This window comes from Palaemon carinicauda, chromosome 40, assembly GCF_036898095.1.
Source record: "Palaemon carinicauda isolate YSFRI2023 chromosome 40, ASM3689809v2, whole genome shotgun sequence".
Lineage (NCBI taxonomy): Eukaryota > Metazoa > Arthropoda > Malacostraca > Decapoda > Palaemonidae > Palaemon > Palaemon carinicauda.
The window spans coordinates 36,757,627-36,777,678 of NC_090764.1; the positions used below are offsets into that span (position 1 = coordinate 36,757,627).

A 20,052-nucleotide genomic window follows, 5' to 3' on the forward strand; every position below is an offset into this window, starting at 1 on the left:
ATACATAGAAAGTGTCAATCATATTTCTAAGCAAGCCTACTAATTTACTTGTATTTTTAAATTTTTTAAATGCTCATCAGATACTTTTCATGTAGTACAGACCCAACACCTTTACATTATCTCCTTGTTGTGGTCTTAAAAACTTTGTTTATACACTGTATATCCCTGGATCATAATTAAAAGGAGGATACAGTAACTCGAATGAGTCAATATCATTTACATCACGATAAGAACTCCTGAAAAGTTGGTTATGATGTGAAGATTTTTGGGCAAGATCTGGATTCCTGTCTGATGATTGTACTGAATCACATTTTCCCGTTAATATACAGTACTAATTGTCAGTCATGCTGCATTACTTCTGGAGCTTCAAAATTCACCAAATGTTTGCAAACAAATTCAAGTCAGTCTGTTATAAACTAAAAAACAGACTTTTAATAATAAAATAACAACTAAAGAAAACCTTAAGAGATATGTGCTACTTACCAACTAGACAGTTCCTTGCTGCCAGATCTCTATGAATACAGTTCTTTGACTCGAGATATGCCATACCGGAGGCTGTGTCCAGACACATTCCCATCATCTGTTTCACTGTAAGTTTGCCCTTGTTATTTCGAACAAAGCTAAGAAGAGAACCACCTGTAGAAAAATTCCTCAATAAGCTTAGGAAAGTGATTGAATTTTGGTAATAAGAAATGTAAATGCATCAAGTAAACATGACAATAAATATTCGAAAGTCGTGAAAGAGGGATCAATGATGATATCATAAGACAAATATTATACAGCTATATAATTCCACAAAAGCTTGGCTTTATTAGTAAATGTTCTTTCACGTCTCTTTTAAGACTAAATCTATGACTCCTACATTCATAATTTGTCTAAATGCTGGTCTACAATTAGTTCCAAAACAGAAAACTATCTGTGGATTTTCTAAGAAAAGATCTAAAAGTGGGTTGAACCTTTTGTCTTAGCCCTCTTTATAAAGACAAAATATCAAATAGTATATATGAGCCTTATTGGTTTTAAAACTATACTGTACAAGGTTAAAGGGTGAATAGCAGACATTGATAGCCTTTTTTAATGCATGTGTTCATATTCTTTATAGTTTTAGTATTAAAATTATACATAAAATGATTAAAGAGAATGATCAATGATCTTCACACTTTATAAGGTTTAGTACCTCAACATAATAAAGAGAGTATTCTCACCAATATAACTCATATTACACAGATTTACTTTAAAAATAGTAAGACAGTTAGCATGATTTCAAGCGATATATTGTAGTGTGATGAAAGTACGGCTGAATATGTTAGGGGAAGAGATAAGCTTCAAAAGAATTAGTGAAATAAAAAACTGAGTGATTTATAGAGGTATAACATTACCCATGAAGGTGTACTATAGGATTTTGATTAATGACAGAGACTGATAATGGATGAGCAATGTAGTTTAAACAAGAAAGAGGACATGCAGATCTAGTATTTATGCAAGTAATTTCAGAAGTTTGAAAGTGAAAGAAAAAATTATATTCAGTATATGACATTTATAAACCTCAATAAAATTTATGAAAGAATTGATAGAGAGGATGTGTCCTCCGAGGGTCTTAATGTATGATGATAGATAATTGAAAGTTTTTTTTTTATGGTGGTAGCATAGATTGTGTTAGTTTGTACATGGGTGAGAGGTTGGTTTGTTGAAAAATGGCATTGGGTAAAAGGTGTTTTGTGGTATTAAGGATGTAAATTGTCAAAGATATAAAGATATAGTAAGAGAGATGTGTGTATAACTTACCAGGGACAAGTTCCATGACAATCATGATGGGTTGTTTCTGAACGCAGATACCAATGAACTTGACTATATTGGGGTGATCATATTGTTTTAAAATACGTCCTTCTTGTAAAAACTTCTTTTTCTGCTCATCTGGAAGAGTTACACGACATGTCTTCACCGCTACTTCGAGTCCAGAATCTCTTAAGCGAGCTTTATAGACGTCACCAAAATTACCCTGCAATCAATAAAAGGTTTTTTAAATTTGATGAATTGACATATAAATATTATATCTCAGATTACATCTTCTTTTCACAAATTTTCACAAAACACAAGTTGCTTTATGCAGTGCAGTTTGAATTCCTTAAATATACCCTCTCAGTTTCAGACAAAATAAGAGGGATTTATAAGTTAACAGATTTTTAATGTATGCAATACTATGTATTTTAAAACTTAAGAAATTTGGTAAGATATCATTATAAGATTTCCAGTCTAAAGATAAAGCAGTTTCTCAAATCTTAAACATGTAGAGAAAAATATGAGAAAAGGAGGTATTAAATATACTAACATTTTGTTACAACAGGCAGCCATTCAAAGATAAAATATAAGAATTTGTGTTTGCATTGTACTAGGTTGCAAGACATCCCTGCACTAATCAACACATTAGCTAATTTTGTGTGTACATTTCCATCCATCCTTTGTATCAACTTTTACAATTTCCTTGGGAATTGAGCTTTGCTTTACCATTAGTCTCTTTACCAAAGAATGTAAAACCTTTAGCAAAACACATTGATTCAAAATTTAACTGAAAGTTATTTGATGCATAATTGTCTCTAAATTGCACAAAATAGCTAAAACATTGGATATTTATAGCTACAATGTATATATGCAATACCTATTACATTTTCCAAAAGACAGAGTTGTGAAACATTTCAGATCTCCTTTATCTTACCCTTCCAATTTTATCTCTTAACTCAACATCATCATTGTTAAGTTCCCAGCGTTCTCTGAATATCGGGTTCCTCAATATTGCTCCGGATTTATTAGTTACAGGAAGACAGCATCCATGTTGATGAAGAATCAACTCTTGAATGGTAGGGAAAGCTGGACCTTCAAACCTATAATGACCCTGGAACACACAAAAACAATTCCAAATTAGACTATTTGAGAAAACACTTATATATTTTTCAAAAGTGGAGTTGAAAATCATAAAATGTGACAGAATCAGTTCATATAAATATGCTGGCATAGGAGATCTTTTGAAGAAACCAATAGGAATCTGAAGTTTGAAAATTTTCTCTTGTTATGTTATTAAAATTTAGTTACCCTCTCTTCATTACTCAGATAAAGCTTAACACAATTATCTTCTTTATTTAGTAGCAGCAGCAGCTGAAAAACTACACATAGCAAAGAAGTGAATATTTGAGCTACTAGTGTACTGTATATGAATATCTGGAATGACAAAAAATGTAAAATTTAGAAACTGTTAGTTAATGTACACATGTACACCTATATGCATATGACACCCAATGTTAAAGTTAACCTACAATACAGTACAGTATTTCTAATTCAAAATAGAAATACAGTAACATGATTTTCAAACTAAAATCTATTATTCCCACGAATCTTTCCTTTGAATAGAACAAGCTAATGGAAGTGCCAACTTGACTGTCAAGTGGGCAATTATTTTATTACTGGCTAAGCTACAACTCAATTTGGAAAAACGGGATGCTATAAGTCCAAGGGACCCAATAGGGAAAATAGACCAGTAAGGAAAGGAAATAAGGAAACAAAAAGAATATTGTTCCTGAGTGTACCATCAAGCAAGAGAACTCTAACCCAAAACAGTGGAAGACCATGGTACAGAGGCTATGGCACTACCCAACACTTGAGAACAAAGGTTTGATTTTGGAATATCCTTCTCCTAGAAGAGCTGCTTACCATAGTTAAAGTGTTTTTACCCTTACCAAGAAGAAAGTAGCCACTGAACAATTACAGTGCAGTAGTGAAGAAGAATTTTTCAATTATCTTAGTGTTGTCAGATGTATGAAGAGGGGAGTGTGTAAAGAATAACCCAGACTATTCGGTGTATGTGTAGGCAAGGGAAAAATGAGTCATAACCAGAAAGGGATCCAATATAGTGCTATCTGGCTAGTCAAAGGACCCAATAACTCTCTAGCGGTAGTATATTAACGGGTGGCTGGTGCCTTGGCAAATGAATCTGAATAAATAATGGTTTTACTGTTTGAATACATAATTCCTAAGAAGGACAGTTATAAGTTTACACAAAAAATAAAATTGATGAAAGATAGATGGAAAATCAAATTGATAAATATAATGGAAAATATTTGGGTCGTGCATGGCGTGTGGAATGACTGATATATACAAATAATACAGTAGCAATTGGGGATAGAAGAGAAAAATTGCAGAAACTACTGAAAGTATTTGAAACCACCTAAATGAAGAGAAATTTGAGAGTAAATGCAAGCATGAGTACGATATGGACTGTATATGGAAATTGGAAAGATGGAACAATATACAGTATGTTAATATGGAAGGTAGAAGAATGCAAACTGTTGACTGTTATAAGTGTTTAGGAGCACTAAATCTATCGGATGATGGTAGCCAAGGTTGGAATGCTTCGGGGATGTTAAGACAACTCTTCCTTATGGAAGTGAAATTACCATGTTGAATAAATATGTAAGGAAAAAAAAAGGTCAAAGCTGATGATACTAAATATTTGCAAAGTACCTGTATATGTGCCTTAACAAGAATTGAAAAGGTGAGAAATATAATGGTTTAATTCAGAACTGGTAGGAAGAAGGTTAAGGAGACCTAGAAAGTGACTTGAAAGAGCATTGCGAGAGTAGATAAAATTAAGGGGAGATATGTAATAATAAAACAGTTTGATGTGATGCTGAGTAAAACAAAACTGGCACACAATTTTTTTATTTTTTATTATGGGTGACATATGATGAGATCCCTTCACCTACCTCTGGCGTAGTTTGGACAATAAAATGCTTGTGTGATCCCCAGCAAACAGAAAGGACAACTTGCTGTTCATCATTCCGAGTTGTCTCTCTGACCAAGTAGTCGCCTTCGTTGACCAGCAATCTCACAACTTCTTCTCTAGGCAAGACTCCGTGAAACCAGGGCTCATCCTCCAAACACCGATCAGGATCGTAACTCTATGAGAGATGGAGAAATGGTATCATGTTAATCTACCCAAAGAAAATCTCTTGGCTACTTTCAATGTTTTTTTTATGTCCTGTAACAATTAGTGCTTTTTGAGCACAGCAATTAATGGATGCATATACTGTACAGTACATATTTATAACAGTAAAGAAGCAAAATCTTAGTTTATGTGTTTAATATCAGTGGAATAATGTGGAATTTCTCATCGTTTGAGTTTACATTGATAAATATCATAAGCTTATTTTTTATTAAGCAGCACCATTTTTCTCAAAAGAAAGCAAAAGCTAGATGATCTAAAACAAAAAGCTGAAATAAAGCCAAATAAAAAAAGGAAACATTGAATCTTGGTATTTTTCATCTAAAGATGCTATTGACAACAAAATACCAATAAAAATTCCATTTGTAATCCAGCAACTGAACAAATCATCACATTAGTTGTTGAATAATTTTAGAAACAATTTAAGAATGTTCAATACAATAAATTAGATGTATAGCCTGCTGGTGACCGAATAGTCGCTGTGAATTATTTAATTGAATAATGGGTCACTAAAAACAAGGCAGTGTACTTACAATCGACTGATCAACACGTGTCTCCAACGGTTTGTGCCCGTTAATAAAAAACTAATCACTTGTACTGCAGTTTATTCAAGAAAGACAGCCCAAAGATCTTGAATGAGAGTAGAGTATCTAAAGCTACAGTAAAAACTGCAGTGCTAGTGATTCTACCCAAAATTATTTTCGTCTGACGTTATTTGTCGTTTTCTCCCTATTTCTATGTCACTAATTTTGTCTGTTTCTTACTCTGTAGGCCATTTGCTACGTTCTACCAAACCAAAGGTGAAGCCATCCCAGTGTCTAATGTCAGTATTTACCAGTTCAGGAATGCCATTGATGGCTTGCGACATTAGGTCCGAGTGGACATCGGTTGACATCTCAGTCAGGGAATTGCCATCAGCCTCAGTCACTCTCTCCACTGTGTTCTCCCGCGTCGGGGTCGGGGGCGTGGACGCAGGAGAGGCGCTCGTCTTACTTCGACTGAACGGCTTTCGAAGTAACTCCTTGATGGCAGCAGATTTGGACTTGAGTGACAAGGAGTCGGAGCGCTGATGCTGCTATGAACAAAAGGAGGCCAAAGGCACATGTCACTCTAAGTGGTTAATCACGAACGATAATTACATCCATCATTATCAGCATGCCCATTATGATCATAAAATTAAGAGTGAGAAGAAATGCATAAATAAGACAGGAAAGTAGTTAGCTTCCCAAATTCAAGAATATATTATTACTAGTACTGTACTAAGGCAAAAATTCAGAACTCGATACAAAATCATTTTACCAGGCAGCGTGCAGTTTTCACTCCATTATACATTTACCACACGGTTACCACAACACAAAAGTATTAGTCTGAAAAATCTTAGATGAGTTAAATAAATTTTGTTTTATATAACAAAATATCTAATAAATTATGGAAAACTTAACAAAAACAAACCAAATTGCACAAAGAAGACAAATAGCTACTAAATAATCTCGTCATTTCCTTAAGGAATCCTCCACTTTATAAGCAGTCTATGTAATCTGATTGGTAAGTCATCGGTCGCCGTACAAGGTTTTTTGTTCAAATGTCAGTTTTGTTAAAAACTGCATTTGCATATAGTATTATATCTTCACATATTCAACTAGTTTTCTTCCAAGGGTGTGTATGACTAATTCGTGTTTGACCATGACAAAAGTAAAGTTTAATTGCTAGCTTATGTAATATCTTTAATTAGTGGAATTAAAACATATTCAGCATGTTTGATCATTTAAAAAAATTAAAACGATGTACTGTATAATAAAATGCTAAAAAAAGATTGCCAAATTGCTAAAATCATCTTTAATAACTTTTCTTACAAATTTAGCAAGCTATAGTTGGTCAATGTTTTCATAAATACGCAGGAAAATAAAAATAATTCCAACACTTAAAAAATAATGAAATAACTGATAACTACTAGAGAACCCCTAACTACCAAAATATAAAATCTTTTATTGAAATATTTATTCAATTTTTCTCAAACTTAAACTATAAAAAGAGGCAAAAGGCGTAAAACAGCTTCCCACAAATTTTCCAATAAACAAAATATATAATAAATTTTGTACTTTAATCATCATTTTTGCATAACTAAGATCAATAATAAACACTTTTAATTAATTTAAAATCCAAGCAGAATCTGTCTTCTTTAAAAGCAACAACAATACACATGAGAATGAGATCTTGAGAATAGAGGGACTCGGAAAGAAAAGTACAGAGACAGATACACAATTCGGAGAGCCAAATATTACATACCATAAAATTCATAGCGAGTATGGAATTAGACCTTATGCCCTGCAAGTGAGATCAATGTATTTAGTAATCTTGCATGGCCAAAAATAGCTGGACTTCTGAAATCTTTCTGAGATATAAGTCATGTCTATTAAAGCTCGGTTGAAAATATATTTTTTAATACTCTAAAGGATTGTCATAAAATCCTCGAGGTCTTAGTTAGGACATATCTGAACGCTGTGAAGACACCAGAATGGTTAAGAAAAAATTCCAAAATTAAAATATGCCAAATAGTTCAACAATACAAAAAAATGACGCCACAAAAAGGACGACAAGGGAAGATAACTAAAATGATTAAGGATATTATTGGCCAATTTTGTTATAAAAATGACTTTTGCAAAGTTAATCCTATAACATCATTCGGTTTTTTTGGCGACAAATGATGAACAAGGACAAAATGGTCATATCTATATTAGTCTAACTACAAGATGCGAGTGCATTACATACCGCAAAATTCAAAGAGAGCAAAGACTTTGATCTGAAGCCCTGGAAGAAGGAGAAAGAACAGTGTTAAAACTTCAAAGGAGAGAGACAGATAGGTTTCCAATCCCAAAAGAAACAGGAGAAAAACTGTTTCTATACAAGTACTGGTATGATTTAGACGTGTTTTATAATACACCTGCCGCTGGTTTTTTAAAGAACAAAAAGGGGAACAGAATAAATATCATGATCAAAATCTGGAAGTTCTTTTTAAAAAAATCATGTGGTTACTTAAAACATATATCATAAAATAAAAAATATGTGGTTTTGAAACAATAACGAGTGACAGAGGTGTTAAAGAAAATGTCTTCATTCAAATGGATGATTATGAATTCATAATGACAGTGCTTGGAAATGTTCAGAACTAGCATTTCAAACTGAAGAATTTTTTTTTCATGCAAAATAAAGATAAATTTGATTTAAAATTTAGTTTTTAAAGCATTAACAAGTATAAATAGAAGCCAAATTAACAGTTATTTTATTATAATTCCTTAATCAATAATATACATGGTGAAAGAATAAGCATCATAAACAGTGGTCTTAACTTGTATGGGTTTCCACACAACAACAAATTTTACAATAATACAAGGAACCGTTTTTAACTTTCAATAAAAGATAAAAGTTCTTATGGTTATCAAATAGCAACGTACTTGTCACGACTTTGAGATACCAACCATAGTAAACAGATCATTAGAAATTCGCTGATGAAGAAAACAAGTCTTTCTGTATAAGAATACAACCCTGCTGTGTGAACTAGCTACATTCTTCTTCAACTAAAGCTTTTCCCGCTATGCAGGGTCGCTATTTCTTGAAAGCCATTTCCAATTCCTTTTGTCTCCAATGACCTCCACTGTGAGATCTTTCTCCTCCATATCTGCTGTTACACACTCCATCCACCTTCTCTTTGGTCTCCCCTTCCTCCTCCTACCTGGAACATCCATCCCTCCAACAACCTCCTCCCAACATACTCCTGGTCTCTCCTTATTACATGCTCAAACCAGTGGAGTCACTTTTTTTGGATTTTCTTTGACACCTCTGTAACCTTTGTTGTTCCCCTTACCAAGTCATTCCTAACCTTATCCAGTTTTGTGATCCCAGCCATCCATCTTAGCATTCTCATCTCTGCAACATCCATTTTCTTCTCAAAGATCTTTTTCATGGGTCAGGTCTCTGCACCATATGTCATGGCAGGTCTCACTACAGTTTTATGTACCCTTCCCTTTAACTTTAAGTTTATCCTTCGATCCCACAACACTCCTGACGCTCTTTTCCAATTATTCCATCCAGCTTGAATTCTACTGTTCACTTCCATTTGGAGCTCTGCTATTTCCTCCACATATGACCCAAGGTACTTTATTTTTTTCTGTCGTCTTTACTATTTCCCCCAGCAAATGTACGTCATTCAAATGTTTCTGCTTGTTGCAACACATATACAGTACTCTGTTTTTGTTCTACAGATCTTTAGCCTTCTGCTCTCCAATTCCTCTCTCCAGCTTCCCCTCCAATGTTTCTCTGGTTACATCACACGGAACTATATCATCTGCAAACAGCATAGTCCATGATGACTGTTCCCTCACTCTTTCAGTAATTACATCCATTACTATATTAAACATGTAGGGGCTTAATGATGACCCCTGGTGTGACTCAACCCCTACTTCAATCGTCTCAGTCAAACCAACACTTGTTCTTATTTGTGTGCCTGCTCCTTCATACATATGTCTGATCAGTCTAACATATTTCTATGGTGTTCCCCTCTCTCTCAAACATCTCCATCTCTTCTGCCGTGGAACTCTGTCATGAGCCTTCTCCAAGTCAAAAAATACTATATGTAATTCCTTTTGGCCTTCTCTATATTTTTCCATCAACTGCCTTAGTGCAAACAGTGCATCCGTCATGATTCTGCCTGGCATAAATCCAAACTGCTCTTCTCCAATCTTGGTCTCTTCCCTTACCCTACGTTCTATAATCCTTTCCCAAAGCTTCATAGTATGTGGGAGGAGTTTGATTGCCCTATAATCATTACAGTTTTGTACATGCCCCTTTTGTTTGAATATGGGTATTAAAAAGCTATTCCTCCACATTCTGGGCATCTTTTCTTTCCGGTGTATCTTTTTCACCAGATCCCACAGCATATCCACTCCAAATTCCCCAAGCATTTCCAGACTTCCATTGGGATTTCATCAGGTCTCGTAGCTTTTCCATTTTTCCTCTTGCTGAGGGCAACCTTAATTTCTTCTCTATCTATATCTCTTACCATTCCTAAATTTGGATTTCAATCTGCAATTACAGATTTTGGATTTTCTTCATTTAGCAATCTTTTAAAATACTGTATACATTCACACCTTTATTTCCATTATAATGAAAACTCTTATGCAGCAGTTAATACAGAAGGCTGCATACATATATTCTGTTTTATATATATATATATATATATATATATATATATATATATATATATATATATATATATATATATATATATACAGTATATATATATATATATATATATATATTTATATATATATATATATATATATATATATACTGTATATATATATACATATATTTGTATATACACTAAGTGAATATATACTAGCGTACACGATCCGTCAAAATTGATGGCTAACTATTCATATAGATATGAATACAGACGCATCCTCTCTCCCTACCTGAGGGATGGGAGAGACAAAATATTTATGTCTAACAATGCTACTGAGCGTGACCGGAAAGATATATATTTATATTCATATGTATATATATATATATATATATATATATATATATATATATATATATATATATATATATATATATGTCTCCAGACACTTGTTCTTTATAACTTTATAAAGGTAAGATACACATAAATTTCATTAAATCTTTTCTCCTTACCGAGTCTCCGTTGACCTGAGCCTGAGCTGCCTCCCAAGGCTGAGGAGCCTCTTCACATCCCAAGGAGGCCAAGGGATCATGGATGAGGGAATATTGATGCTGCAACCAAGATTCTCTACATCTCAATTCGTTCAGTTCTCGTCGGAGAACATCACTCGCTCTCTTCAGAACTGGTAATCTGAAATATTAAAAGAACATTTACCTTTCTACAAGTTTTTTTTTTTATTAATTTTCTCTCCGCTCGTAGAAATGAAATTGATTAGATAAAAAACCTTGACAATACTAGGAATGTAATTTTTTAAAGGATTATACCTCTAAACTATTTCTTAGTGTAAACTCCAATTTCTGATACATGGCCTTGACATACAGTACTGTATTTTCATTTTTATGTATATGGATGTGCACACATACATATATACATATATGCACTATATATATATATATATATATATATATATATATATATATATATATATATATATATGTGTGTGTGTGTGTGTGTGTGTGTGTATATATCATCGGGATTGAACTGAGAGCTTTTGAGTGAAAACCAAAAGAACTACTGAGAAATCATTTGTATTCTCTAGAGTATTTAGAATTTGACATACCAGCATACTAAATATAAAACAATCATACTTTTTCCTATCTACTAAAAATACACGATTTCAAAGAGGGTTACATATCTTTTAAAGAAGTATTCTATATAATAACAGTGAATTTCATCAACTATGTATCTATAATTTATTTCCATCAACACACATATATATATATATATATATATATATATATATATATATATATATATATATATATATATATATATATATATATATATATATCACAAATATACATGTATTTAATAACACTAGACATGTCTTGGCATTCCTTACTTACCTAGAAGCTATATTGGTATCTTGTAAAGAATTCTTTCTTATATTGGCCACCTCCGTCTCATGTTGATTGAGTAAATTCTGTTTCTCCCTTAACTCTGTCGTGACCTCTCTCAGCCGGTGTTCGATATCACTGAGTCGCAGTCGAAGCGAATCGACGGTCAAAGAATCGACCGCTAAATGACCCGCTTGCAGTGACCCGACGCCATCTCCTAACAATTCGTGGCAGAATTCAAAAGGCACTGGGTCGGGAGGTAGGCTCCTGTAGGTGGTTTCGAGAAGAACAAGAAAATTAAAGGGGCGACCAGTTTAATGCATGTGTATTGTCACTGTACTACTTTAGAGGGAACAAAATGGTTTCAATCAAATTATTACACATATAAGTGAAAATAAGTAGTTGTGTTTAGTGAATCATGGGAAGAATTATAAAAGATAGAAGATTTGAAGAGAGAAAGCAAAAATGAAGGACTGAAAATGAATATGAATAAAACTAAGATAATGTTCAATGAAAATGCAGAGACAACAAATAAGAGTTATGGATAAGCCCCTAGAAATTGTTGATGAATATATATACAGTACTTACGACAGACAGTAGTTGTTTCTCCAGGACATGAGACCGAAATTAAAAGAAGGATAAGCATGGTATGGAGAGAATTTGGTAAAGAAAACGACATTATGAAAAGTAAAATGCCAACTCAATGAGCTATGGAAAGAATAATGATGGGAATAACACTAAGAGACAGAAAAAGAGCAACATGGATACATGAGCAAACTAAAATAGAGGATATTCTAACGCCATGTAAGAAATGGAAATGGATATGGGCAGGACATATAATGAGAATGGCAGATAATAGATGGACATTAAGAATAACAGAATGGGTCCATTTTTTCATCTACCTTTATCTCTTATCTTTTTATTTGCATAGTCAACATTCATTTCATCTCCATTTTCACATTTTTCCTTTCAATCGTATTCAACAACTACAATTTATTTGCAAAAAGAAGAGTTAATTCAATTAACCTTCATACATATCAGCTATTCCTTTCTTAACATTATACATTTTTCTTCTACTCTACACCCTCAGGAGAACTCTTGTTACCTTCTTTACTTCAGTTGTATGGTTCACGTCTCTAGTTCTACAATTAACCTTACTCTTCACAACCACTTTCATTCTATTATCATAACTACTACCCTTATACTTATCAACAACAATTTCGTAATTTCTCCCCCGGTTACTTAAAAAAATAAACTTAAGATCCTGCTGCTCTCCCTAATTAATCCGTCAACGAATGCTTCTCTTATCCAAATAATTTACAACTGCATCTGTTCTCTTTATGGCTTCTTCAATCAGCCAATTTATATACATTTTAAACACCATCAGACATACAAGGGCCATATCTGAAAACCACTTTATACTAAACTAGTTAATTTTCTTTCAACACACACAAACATATGTATACACACACACACACACACACACATATATATATATATATATATATATATATATATATATATATATATATATATATATATATATATATATGTATATATATATATGTACATATATATATATATATATATATATATATATATATATATATGTATGTATATATATATATATATATATTTATATATATATGTATGTGTATATATATATATGCATATATATATATATATATATATATATATATATATATACACACACACACACACACACACACACATATATATATATATATATATATATATATATATATATATATATATATATATATATATATATATATATATATATATATTCTTTTAGGTATTAAATGCTCAAGTCCTTCTGGCATCAACTACTTTATAGCAACATTTTTTTTATTTTTGTATCCTTACTTGTCTTCAGAAAAAGAATTTTGAGGGAAAAGCCGAAATATTGATGCTGCTCCAAATCTTGCCGACAACTGTTTCAGCTAATAAATAATGGCTTTTGTCGGGGTATTTTTACAAAGAAATTACGATCTTTATGTAATGGCAGAGCACTCATACAAATGAAAATCTATAAACATCAAAATGGCTAAAAAAAATATGTGTATGTATACTAACACAGAAATTTTAATAACTCCCAACAAATTAAACTCTATGCATACAGTCTAATCACCATGTCGATTTCTTTAGTTTCATGTAATTAAAATACTGTTTTTTACAATCATCTTTAAATGTTGCAGATATTTCTTTGATAAAAATGCAGCATTCATGCACCACATTTATGTATCAGTCCCCAACAATTCTATGAATTAAGCCAATTCCAAACATCTTCCCAGATCTTCCAGGTGATATCACACCTTATGTGAAGGAACAAATATTCCTTTCATCTACTGGAAACTTTCTCTCATCTTGATGTACCTTAAACACACTAGTAAGTCGCCGATTTTCAATATTTCCCATATACTGCAGAATATAACTAGAAGTATTATAAAATTCAGATAAATTTTTATCCTTTTCAGATAATCCAACATAGCATCCACAGACTTTCTTTACATTTCCTTGATATCACTTGGTCCTTCATGTTCCCTTCACAAAATTTAAAAACACCAACATCATCAAGGCCACATCCTTTTCAGACATTACCACTAGACAGTATATTAAATAATGCAACTGAGACAGTTAAGTATTCTTTACAATTATTTTGCCTTCTCTCCATCGCAATGCATCACAATTAATTATTTTATTTTTGTACACTTCTGCTTGACTAACCAATGTAAATGGAACTGCACTACAGACAATCTCCCGTCAATCTTCATTACACGGTTTACACCTTGTCATTCCATTAATTCATCGTTCCAGTTACCTCATCCTTGAAGCTTTCAAGTTCCCTATCAGTCTTCACCACTTTTGTATTTTTAATTTCAACCCATATATTTAAAATAACTAATTTCTTGTTTAATATTTAAACTCCTGTGTCTCAATCATACATTAAGGTCACATTCAGACCCCTTTCCAGATAAAACTATACTTTATTTTCCCTTTCAATTTAGAGAAGCAGTGATATGATAAACCTTTAAAGTACTATTTGTGGATTTTCGGAGATGGACAAGCATGGAACCTTCAAGTTTTCTTAGTACAGTGGAAGCCTCCTTATTTTCTTCCCAAAATAGACATAACCCTCATTTCTTTACCTAGGTTTGCCCAGAAGAAAATATTTGTGAATCATAGAAACATCATTTGAAAAAAAAAGTAATAAAAAAAAGAAGACAAGGTGGAGAATTTCAGTGTGGTGCCATACTTACTTGTTGGTCTCAGAAAATGTGGAATATTCTGTCTTGGGTGAGATGGCCGTGACAGAACCAGCGACCTCAGTCTGCAGCTGCGCATATCTTCCTTGAGTTGTGTCTGTCAGCTCGCATACTTCAGACAATATAGAACGCCTACGGGAAAGAAAGAGAGGTCAGTCTTGGTCTCGTTAAGAGATTCACATCACCAGATTAAAATTACCCTGCATCAAATAGATGTGTTTATGGTAGGTTTTACTGCTCTCTCTCTCTCTCTCTCTCTCTCTCTCTCTCTCTCTCTCTCTCTCTCTCTCTCTCTCTCTCTCTCTCTCTCTCTCTCTCTCCAAACATAAACAAAATCTGAGTAATTCAATAACATAAACAAAATACGAGTAATCCAGAAACATAAAAGAATCAGGATATCAACATTAATCATTACCTCCTGTTACGGCAACAACTTCGAGAGTGACTTACCACTTGTCAATCATGTCTTCTTGTACCCGTTCCTGGTATTCCAAGAGTCCCGGTAGTAATACGGTCCTGAAGTCCCTCTCGTAATCAGCAGCTTCGCACAGCAACAAGACGTAATCGTTGTGGACTTGGTGCAATTTCTTGCAAGCCTTTTGGTACCTCTCCTTGAGCTCGTCTAGCTTGCGCCCTGGCTTTCCTAAATTCAAGAGGTAAAATAATTGCTAATAAACAAACGATAACTGAATATTTTTGTCATGTTGATTTTAGTACATTATTCCCATGGAACCTTGAAAAAACCCATGAATACCAAATTCTAAGTTGAAGTTAGAATTAAATGAAGCAAATTTCTACTACTCCCAAGACACTGGATGACGTAATCCCAACATCAAACACAATGACGTAAGCCGTAATGACTGTTAGAATGAAATGATACTAAGAGCCTCACAAAGTAATGAAAAAGGAGAGATGAAAGAAGGCGAATTGCTCCATGAAAAGAAACATTGAAATATTTGATAGGAATATGGCCCTCCGCTGGGGTCAAAGAGGCCATTCGGTGGCCATGTGCAACAGAGGGAGAGATAGGGTGGGATATAGTAATGGCAGAAATTAATAGTGAAAAATTTCTGCTATGAACATCATATTAAAAGTCGCTTTATCACTAGTGAAAACAAACAATTTTTATAGTCTCAGTAGAGTAAATGTCTAGAAAGAACTAAAAAACTATAGTGCATAAAACAAATAACAATGCAATTCAATTTTCTTTCAAGCACAAGGGGTATACATGCGAGTAAAAAAAACATAATTGAAGAGAAAATAAATAACACGCAATACAAAAAGAATCTGACATGAAAATGATCAACAATTTGCGTCAATATATTCACGAACATGATTTTCAAACAAATCTCCATAATATTAGACAGAAATCATTATCACGACAGACTTTTATATATTTCACATTTAAAACAGTCTGTCTTCAGAAGGAGAAAATCAAACAAATGAAACCAGATTGAAAAAAATCAATTATTTCAAGAACTAGTTATTGTTATCAGTAATGGTAGGCCTATAACTATGGATCCGGAAAGTCCGCAAAGCGTTGATAAAATTATGGACTTTCAAAAACAAACTTCTCGCAGTCGATCGTTCATTAATCAACATCTGATTAATTGAATTTAATTCTATCTATCTAAGAAATTGTTTTCAGCACTGAGAACAACGAAAAGGCCATCAACAAATAATGGACAGAGTTAATATTACAGAAAGGACTTAAGATTCCGTCAATCAAAAGTCCACAGTCGACTTAAATAAGTATTTAAAATTTGTAAATATAACAGACAGTAGTACATTGGATCCTTCTCTCTGGTTACGGTTCATTTTCCCTTTGCCTACACACACACACACACACACACACACACACAACCGAATAGTCTGGCCTATTCTTTACATATTCTCCTGTCTTCATACACCTGACAACACTGAGATTACCAAACAATTTCTTCTTACTGCACTGTAATTGTTCAGTGGCCACTTTCCTCTTTGTAAGGGTAGATGAGACTCTTTAGCTATGGTAAGCAGCTCCTCTAGAAGGACACTCTGAAATCAAACCACTGTTCTCTGATCTTGGGTAGTGCCATAGCCTCTGTATCATGGTCTTCCACTGTCTTGGGATAGAGTTCTCTTGCTTGAGGGTACAATCGGGCACACTATTCCATCTCATTTCTCTTCCTCTTGTTTATATAGGAGATATTTATTTTAATCTTGTTGTTCTTAAAATATTTTCTTTTTCTTTGTTTCCTTTCCTCACTGAGCTATTTTCCCTGTTGGAGCCCCTGGCCTTATAGCATCCTGCTTTTCCAACTAGGGTTGTAGCTCAGCAAGTAATAATAATAATAACAGGAAATAACCCTATTTACCACTCCTGCAGAGAGCATAAGCAGTAGCTAAATGTAAATATCATAGAAAACTTGGATGTATCAAAGCTTATGAAAGAGAATAGTAATTCTATAAAAATATGACGCATATTTCCGAAATTATCAAATCATCAAAATACTCATTACACACATACACACAATTATATATATATATATATATATATATATATATATATATATATATATATATATATATATATATTTACATATATACATATATATACACACATACACACACACACACATTATATATATATATATATATATATATATATATATATATATATATATATACATATATATATATTATAATATATGATATATTTATAAATATATATATACATATATATACACACATATATATATATTATATAATATATAATATATACATATATATACACACATATATATATATTATATAATATATAATATATTTATAAATAAATATGTACATATACAAATATTTATATAGAATCTTAATGTTTTTTTTCTTTTTAATATATCCACACTGAAGGAGAGTTTTCCCTAAGTAAATAGGAGACATTTACTAAGGCTATCATTACACTCCTCGGTCTTTCTTTCTTTACCGTGTAGGCAGGGCTATATCTCGCATAAATTGCCCGTCTCGGTGTACATACAAAGCAATATACGCACATACAGTAGCAAAGTAGGCTTGACGGATTAACATTCATTCCGACGAGCTCTGATGGGCACCTTATAACCCGAAGAAACAGAGTAAACTTGACATCCATACCTTTTAAAAACTGGTCTTCGTATTTGGATTTTGAGGACTTGTAGAGCTCCAGGGCTTGCTCGTAATTATTCTTAGACTTCAACACAGCTTCTTGTAACTGAAATGAAGAGAAAGGAATAAGCTGATCATTGTGTTTGAAAGTGATAAATTGTTTTGTTGCTCTTACTAACCAGGGATAACTTGATATAACGAAAGCCTCAATTGCAATAAAATTTTACATACTAGTATGTGTGGATAAGAAGTACCTTTTTATGACAAGAATTTTTTTTTCTTTTTTTTTTGGAAAGGCTTTCGTAGAATCTATACTGCACTTTTGTATGTCATCTTACTTCTTATTTATCTCTGAAATATTTGCTGATGAAAACTATAAGTTCATAAGATTCAGGCTAAAATATTTTTCTGTAAATGGCACCTCTATAAATAATGATAATAATAATAATAATAATAATAATAATAATAATAATAATAATAATAATAATAATAATAATAATAGTAATAATAATAAAGTACACTACCTAAATATGTTTCTAGTAATAACCGGAGACTATTTCTTAAAACTTCATAAAAACAACAGTAATTGTTGGAATCAGAAAATCTTAAAAGAACGATACAATCTTGTCAGGTTTCACAAGAAACTTCATGAAAACAACCACAAACTCCCTTAAATTTCGTGATAACAGCTACAACTTTCTCTGGCACTTTCTTGTTATCACCCCTAAGCTCTCTAAACCGTGACGCATCTATCAATTTGTGCTAGAAATTTCGTGCAATAAACCTCAAGTTAGCAAAAAAAAAAAAAAAAAAAAAAAAAAAATTCATGACAACACCTGTCGAGTTACTTTGAAAACTTCATATGATCAAGCCAAGTCGTTCTCTCATATCCTAACAATGTAGCTGTTAACTTACACTGGATATTTCCAATTGTCAATGATAAAATTCATCATAGCTTCACTATACATATGTATAAAAACTTTAAACACCACACTCTCAAAATGTCACAATACACCTATCCAAGTATTCTTGAAACTTCATGCAATTAAAGCTACTGGGTTCTCTTACAAAGTTTCCCATGACACCTGTAAAATTATTCTGAAACAATCATAAAATCAATCATGAACTAACTAAGACCTTCCTGATACATCTGACGAATTGCTTTAGGAACTTACAGGATCAATTAAAAGTTATACTATATAAAGACACATCTTTGAAATTGTACAGGAAGCTTCATATCAACCATAAACTTTTAAGATTCCACGAGGAGACTGTCATTTTACTAAGGATATTTTCTGCGATTAGTCAGGCTCTCTTTCAAAGCTTCACGATAACAATTATCAACTTATGTTGGAAATTTGCAAACAAACACAGATGCTCTTCCAATGTTTCATGGCAAATGTTAAAATTCCCCTGGAAACTTCATATCAATTTCACGCTTCCTCTTAAAGCTTTCTAATAATAGCAACGAACTTACTCTATCACAAACTATTTCAAACCTTCCGGTCACATTTGCCAAACTAGTGTAAACTCCATGTAGTTAACCTCAAACTTTTATCCTACTCTAGACACTCCACATGAGTAACCTAAAACTCTTTCTCCAACCATTCGCAACAATTGTGAACTTTAGAAAACTGACACTGAACCATTACCTCTCAACGTTGTGGCCTATTTCTTATAGTGTCTGCAACCTCACCATCGTTGTGAGCTAAGAAAGAGGGGGAGGGTTGGGAGATCCTATAGCTCTACCTGCTCAGTCATCAGCAACCATTGCCTGGTCCCCCATAACTCCAGCTTAGGTGGAAAGGGGATTTGGGCACTGATCATGTATAGGATCAGTCTCTAGGGCACTGTCACTATCCCTTGCTTGTACAGTTGGCCTCATCAATTCCGGTACACTTCACGGGAGACTAAGGAGACAACAATGTACCGGAATTAATTAAGCCAACTGTACCATTCAAAAGTGGCCTTTAAACCTTTAAACAACTGTTCACTTACTCTGGAAACTTCATTGGTAATCCTCTGGTGTTCTTCATAGTAGACTTTCCTGGAAGCTCTCTTTTCGGTGATGAGGGC

The 20,052-nt window shown here is 33.0% G+C and overlaps 1 protein-coding gene across 9 annotated transcripts in view; it reads right to left on the reverse strand.

The window, feature by feature from the left end:
- Positions 1-20,052, reverse strand: part of FER (tyrosine-protein kinase Fer) — a 195,288-nt gene that overhangs the window by 3,880 nt on the left and 171,356 nt on the right. For 5 of the 9 annotated variants that reach the window (XM_068363499.1, XM_068363496.1, XM_068363495.1 and 2 more), the window contains 13 exons: positions 19,975-20,052; positions 17,986-18,082; positions 15,307-15,499; positions 14,851-14,988; positions 11,579-11,836; positions 10,685-10,862; positions 7,763-7,801; positions 7,280-7,318; positions 5,829-6,065; positions 4,755-4,949; positions 2,714-2,890; positions 1,786-1,999; positions 484-636 (listed from right to left, as the gene is read on the reverse strand). The exon at positions 19,975-20,052 is cut by the window's right edge and continues 96 nt beyond it. In XM_068363499.1, coding sequence (XP_068219600.1) covers positions 484-636; positions 1,786-1,999; positions 2,714-2,890; positions 4,755-4,949; positions 5,829-6,065; positions 7,280-7,318; positions 7,763-7,801; positions 10,685-10,862; positions 11,579-11,836; positions 14,851-14,988; positions 15,307-15,499; positions 17,986-18,082; positions 19,975-20,052 — 1,996 coding nt within the window. Of the gene's footprint in view, positions 1-483; positions 637-1,785; positions 2,000-2,713; positions 2,891-4,754; positions 4,950-5,828; positions 6,069-7,279; positions 7,319-7,762; positions 7,802-10,684; positions 10,863-11,578; positions 11,837-14,850; positions 14,989-15,306; positions 15,500-17,985; positions 18,083-19,974 lie in introns of all 9 variants that reach the window. The other 4 variants (XM_068363494.1, XM_068363492.1, XM_068363498.1 and 1 more) reach the window with 4 other exon arrangements.